A 6,532-nucleotide genomic window follows, 5' to 3' on the forward strand; every position below is an offset into this window, starting at 1 on the left:
AACTCTCTCAGCCTTTCTTCATAGCAGAGGTGTTCCAGCCCCCTGATCATTTTCGTGGCCCTCCAACAGGTCCATGTCTCTCCTGTGCTGAGGGCTCCGGAGCTGGATGCAGGACTTCAGGTGGGGTCTCACCAGAGCAGAGTAGAGGGGCAGAATCCCCTCCCTCGACCTGCTGGCCACGCTGCTTTGGATGCAGCCCAGGATACGCTTGGCCTTCTGGGCTGCGAGTGCACATTGACAGCTCATGTCCAGCTTTTCATCCACAAGTGCCCCCAAGCCCTTCTCGGCAGGGCTGCTCTCAATCCACTCATCTCCCAGCCTGTATCCATGTTTGGGATTGCCCCAACCCAGCTGCAAGACCTTGCACTTGGCCTTCTTGAACTTCACAAGGTTCGCGCAGGCCCACCTCTCTAGCCTGTCAAGGTACTTCAACACTTGCACAGAAAAAAAATCTACCACTTTTAATCAAAGTGTATTTACTCTGTGGGTTAATGCAAGCTTTCAAATTTCTAAAGCTGTAAATCTATTACCTTTCATATGCCTCCCAAGTAAACATTACAGAAAAGGAACATGGGGAGAAATCAATGTTGTCCGACTGTCCTTTCTGGGAAGTTAAAAACTAAACTGTTTGTTCAAAGGGATTTTGAAGAGTTCAATTTAGTCATAATCTACTGAATGCATGATGTAAAGCAGTGTCTCAAACCTAAATAGTGCGTAGCAAAATTACAGCAAACTGTTAATATAATACTCCTAAAAGCATCTTTCATTTAAGAAGGGAGACATACACTCTGAATATTTCCTCTTTCTGACTAAGTTTTGATAGTGCTTAAGCACTTTTAAATTTTATTTTCAACTTAACTTTACAGATGATCTAGCACACAGAAAGCAGGGAAGAAGGGAGAAATGTTTTATCTATTTGTATTCTTCAACAGCACTAACTTACTTCTCCAGCACATGATAAATCTCCAGAAAAATGGAATAGAAGACTATGAAAGATCTTTATAAAAACTCCAGACATTAAAGTATTACTGAGGAAGCAGAACAGCCTAAGAATTGCCAGTGACATTAAAATATAGTTAGATCATGGAAATTAATGAAAAAAATAGAAGGAAAAGCAATGAAAAATAAATTAAAACATAATTGTATTAAATGAAATATTTTTCTTTTGAATCTTCAAAGATTTAACCACTTACACAATATCTTCTAGAATTTCCAAATTCTGAAAAGTAGGATGATAATTCATAACTGTCTTAACAACAATGACTTTTTTATTACACATATTCTAGCTGGGAACTTCAACATAAGAAGATTACTAATTGTCAACCAAATAAATGAGAGGACCTTCAAAAATAGCTGCAGGTTCACATTTGACTGTAAATCCCTTCGGTTCATTAAAGCCTTTTGAATGTAACATGTATTAGGCACAAACAGCTCCAAAGTTGAAGCTGTTTTAATATTTTGAGTCACTCAAAAAGCATATGTGTAAAGAAAACCCAAACTTTTTTGTTGTCCGAAGAAAAATGTTACTAGGTAGTAATTAAGGCACCAGTCTCCTCTAGATTTTCATTTCCTCTCCTGCATCACATGCTTACTACATTTTCTTCACTACCTGTATTTACTACTATTTCATTTGCCTCTTCAGGCTAGTTTCTTAAGAAAATGTGTCTTTGATTGCACTGTCTACCATGTTTTTCCTTCCCCTCTTGAAAATTCTTCTAGTGCTTGCCAGAAATGTAAAGATCTGAAAGACAAACATTCTTACAAGGTTCATAAAATTTAGCACCTGGAGAGAGGAGACCCCAATTACAGCTCTTCCCAAAAGCCCTGAGGAAGGGAGGGGGCATGTATAAATCCATAAACGAAGATCTATGTGAACCCATTTACTAACACCTATGGGAGCCCCTTAACCAGCCATCGCATGTTCTCCTTTGCCCAGACAAAGGAATAGAATCATAGAATCATAGAATTCTATGATTTCTATTCTATAGAATTCTATTCTATTCTATGAATTCTACTCTATAGAATTCTATGAATTCTATTCTTTGCCCAGACAAAGGAATAGAGGACATGAGGGGAGCCTCACGTGTGGCAGTGAGGGGAATGGGCACCGGGGTAGGGGAGAAGGTACATGCAATGGGAAACAGGCAAAAGAGGTGGGAGACACAGTGGGAAAATGAGTGTTTAGTAACAGCTAGGAAAGAGCCCAGGGTTATATCACACGAGAGAATGGCGCCTGCGATTAGTGAAACGAAGCGGCGCAGACCTCAAACCACCCTGAAGTCAGGTTTCCACACTTCCAGTGCTCACCGCTCCTCTTGAATCTTCCCCCGTATTTCCAATATTGCAAGACCAGATTTTTAACAGCTCAGTGTAAGTCCAAAACCCTATGCGATGCTCCTCAAACAATGAATTTGAAGGTGTTTTCTACTTCCCTTCTAAGCACACAGGATATTCGTAGGTGAGCTCATCCAGCTTCCTCCACCATCACAATTAGAAATGCATTTTAGCAAACAAAGTCCAAGCATATCACAGATCTCAATATCAAAAGATATTAAAGAACAACACAGAAAATCCAGCTAGCTTCCAACCCACAATAATAAACAAATACATTCTAGTTGTTCTGAGAACTATAAGCAAAACAAATATTCAGAAACGTTACCAATAATGAAAAGGGGAACAATAAAGCTGCAAAGCTGAAAATAATGCAAAAAACTATAAAAAGGGATTCTGTCAGTCAGGTGGATGACTGGTTTATATAAACAGGCAAATGCAAGTCTAGTTTTAAAATAAACAGTTTGAAATTATTCCAAAATCCTTCGATGAAAAGGCACTATAAAAATTTATGGATGAAGAATCCTTTAATCATTATATAGGAACTTTACTTGATTTACAAATATATATACGTATTTTCTGTCAAACTACTTGTATGCATAAACATGAAATTGTACATATACTAAGCTGTTTGTTTTTTCATAACCAAATTTACATTAATCATAAATATACACATAAATCAAGAGCTGAAATAAAGATATTCCAGGGGAAAAATACCTTCCTGTTGTTTGATCACTGATTTTTTCAGCTTCTTCTTTAAAACTATTCACAGACTAAACGTAACTGATGTTAATGCAGATAACTACACCCAGGTCCAGTTTTTGTCATACCTAGGAACAAATGTGACGGTAGTTCTAAAATGATGTAGCTGCCAGATGCAGAGATTCTGTATCAAGATAACCAAATAATACTAAATATTTTTCAGATAATAAATATCCTAAGCAGTTCAGTCTTAGACCAATGATTATTTTATACAGCGTCAGCATGGAGAAAACCAAATTTATTATATAATCGGTGATTCTGATTACCTGGAATAGCTTCATGGGCTGTCAAAACCACACTTATAATAGGATTTTTAGCTCCTGAAACCTGTTCAGTCTCCTTAGTTGATGGAGCTTTCTCTGTTTTCTGAACTCTGGGCCTCTTTGGAGTTTTTTCTCGCTCATCTTCCTTCCTGTCAAGGTCAACGTCAGAATCATTACCTAAAGAGCAAACATCAAAAAGAATGTAACTATGTACAAAAGAAATGCAGGTAACACAGTCACTAACACTACAAGAAAGAAATAGGAGAAAATTAATGCTACTGTAGAAAGAAATGCGTTACCAAAACAAGACGTGCTGCATGAGTCCCTAAAGGTGAACTTTTTTCTCTCTACTTAATAAAACTAGTGTGATACTTACACAAATAGAGAAAATAGACAAAGAAAAAATCAAAATTTTAAAAATGGACTCTCAGAAACATTTGTGTTTCTAAATTATCTTGATATTATTGTGGATTTTTCTGAAAATTCTACAAACTTTGTAGAATTTCTTATAATTTCACCATTAATGAACAAATATTTTTCTCCTTTCCATACATAATTGTTCTGATGACTTTAGGATTACTTGTCCTAGTACTGGATTCATTATCCATCCTATTTAATGGAAAGTCTTCCAATAGCCTCTCTGGATTAGGCTTTTTTCCCCCACTGTTACTCTGAATCAATAGCCAGAAACACATTTTTATTTTTCGGTATCGATTCAAAAAGAATTAAGGTTCAAAACAGTTCTTTGGTTCAACCTAACTCCTGACATATAACCCTTCATTTTGAAGGCCTGCACTTCTAAATCATCCCCTCACTGTTGCTGTTCAGAATGTCTTCAGCCTCTTAAATTGAGTAACTTTTGGACCTGTTAACCAGAAAGCAACGCAATAATTGTATGCAAAACACTCATCTGAAATGAGAATGAATAACCAGTAATCAGATAAGTTGTTCCTTGAAGCTATTTCTTCCTTAAAGCAAATGAGGAATTCCTTACTGAAATTCTTAAATTAAAAAAAAAAAGTTTATATATAAAGAATTAGCAGCATAAAGAATAAAAACAGAGGGTTGCATGTTTATACCAACAAAATTTCTTTATATTAGATGAAGTGGTAGAAAATGCAGGCTAGAGAAAACAATCTTGGCAAATTAAGGCATTATGCAAACGTTCCAGAGGTAATGAGTAAGGAAAGCAAAACCTGATGGAAGAAAGAAAATTATAAATGAACCAGTGAATTTCAGATTTTTTTCTTCCCTGAATATAAAGCAGCTGACACAATCTCCAGAATAAGTCATTCAATATATATTCATAACATGCTATAGCTGCTCTACTGAGATAGGGAAACAATATATAAATAAAAAACAGTAACAGCAAAGTTGTAGTGTGTCTAGAGTTGTTTATGGCATGCAAATAGCAAAAGCAGTGGAAAGATATGCTACATGGAAATGACTGCGTTTTAATTTCAGTAATATTCTGTTAATATTCAGCTGAGATTCAAACAAGTCTGTCTCCCATGGTCTTACCTTAATGAAACAAGGGGATTAAGAGTGCTTGCTGTTCCTTAAAAAAATGAAGGGCACAACCACAAACTAAAGTAACATAGTTAGGACTGATCAAGTAACTAGCACCTGGATAAACTGCAAGCTCTTTACAAGATACAAAACCAGAAGGAAACATGGTATGTAGGAATTAGTTTAGATTTCTCAGGCATACTGAGGCAGAAACGTGTATACCGACAACTTTTAATGGCTTGATGCTAATCTGTAAATCTGAAATTCATATTTACAATACCTAGAATGAGCAACAACCACACAGCAAACTGAATTCAAACATGGCTGGCAAGCCATCTTTCTACGGAGTCACGTTAGCAATGTTTTTACCCCAGCTTCCAGTTTCTAGTTTATAGAAAATTATGCTCTGCCTTGAGAGCCTCCTGCTTTTCAGTGCCTGCTAATGATTTCTTCAATTTCATTATATAAATTTCTTGATATATGCCTCTTCTCAACTACCTTTTTCTCTGTAGATTTCTATCATTTTGGAAAATATTGCTGCTTTATAGGTATAAAGGGTCTCATTATGTCCTCATTTAACTCCTTAATATATCTGTAAATTATTGATTGATATTGAAACCACGTAATTCTAACACTGGCATTTCTCTGCAATACTTCAAAGGGATATTTGAATATAAAGAAATATCCCCTTCCACCAGAATCTGCTTGTGCAGTGTTTTCTTTTGGTGGGATGAACGGGCATGGGAGGAAATAAATACATTTTTCCACATTTTCTTCATGAAACAGCCTCTGTTAGTTTATTACCAACAATAAAACGAATCGTCACAAATTTCACAGCAGGACCAGGCCACCAACAGAAGAAAGTCTTCTCATAAAGAATCAGAATACACAAAAAACGTAAGTTGCTTATTAAATTCTGTTTCCCTGAGGCTACTTCACATACTGTTAAACAACAAATACAAAAATTAATTTGGTTAATTACTGTCCTTTTATTCAGTGGACAATAAGAGTTAGTGATAGTTTTAGGGGAAAAAAAAAGATTTGATAAACCTGTGGACAAAACTCTAAGTCATTTTTGGCATAGAATCACAGAACCATAGAATCATTTAAGTTGGAAAAGACCTTTACAATCTTCAAGTCCAACCGTTAACCTAGTACTGCCAAGTCCACCACTAAACCATGTCCCCAGGTTCCACATCTACACGTCTTTTAAGTACTTCCAGGGAGGGTGACTCAACTACTTCCCTGGGCAGCCTGGTCCAATGCTTGACAACCCTTTCAGTGAGGAAATTTTTCCTCATGTCCAATCTAAACCTCCCCTGGAGCAACTTGAGGCCATTTCCTCTCATCCTATCGCCAGTTACTTGGGAGAAGAGACCAACACCCACCTCGCTACAACCTCCTTTCAGGCAGTTGTAGAGAGCGATGAGGTCTCCCCTCAGCCTCCTTTTCTCCAGGCTAAACAACCCCAGCTCCCTCAGCCGCTCCTCATAAGACTTCTTCTCCAGACCCTTCACCAGCTTCGCTGCCTTTCTCTGGACACCCTCCACCACCTCAATGTCCTTCTTGTAGTGAGGGGCCCAAAACTGAACACAGTATTCGAGGTGCGGCCTCACCAGTGCCGAGTACAGGGGCACGATCACTTCCCTACTCCTGCTGGCCACACT

The 6,532-nt window shown here is 37.4% G+C and overlaps 1 protein-coding gene across 1 annotated transcript in view; it reads right to left on the minus strand.

Moving 5' to 3' along the window:
- The window catches only part of ZFAT (zinc finger and AT hook domain containing), an 81,094-nt gene that overhangs the window by 57,705 nt on the left and 16,857 nt on the right, over positions 1-6,532 (minus strand). The window contains exon 3 of the mRNA XM_009323368.1: positions 3,360-3,533. Within this exon, the coding sequence (XP_009321643.1) occupies positions 3,360-3,533 (174 nt within the window). The remainder of the gene's footprint in view (positions 1-3,359; positions 3,534-6,532) is intronic.

Source organism: Pygoscelis adeliae, unplaced genomic scaffold (genome assembly GCF_000699105.1).
Source record: "Pygoscelis adeliae isolate BGI_AS28 unplaced genomic scaffold, ASM69910v1 Scaffold103, whole genome shotgun sequence".
Taxonomy (NCBI): domain Eukaryota; kingdom Metazoa; phylum Chordata; class Aves; order Sphenisciformes; family Spheniscidae; genus Pygoscelis; species Pygoscelis adeliae.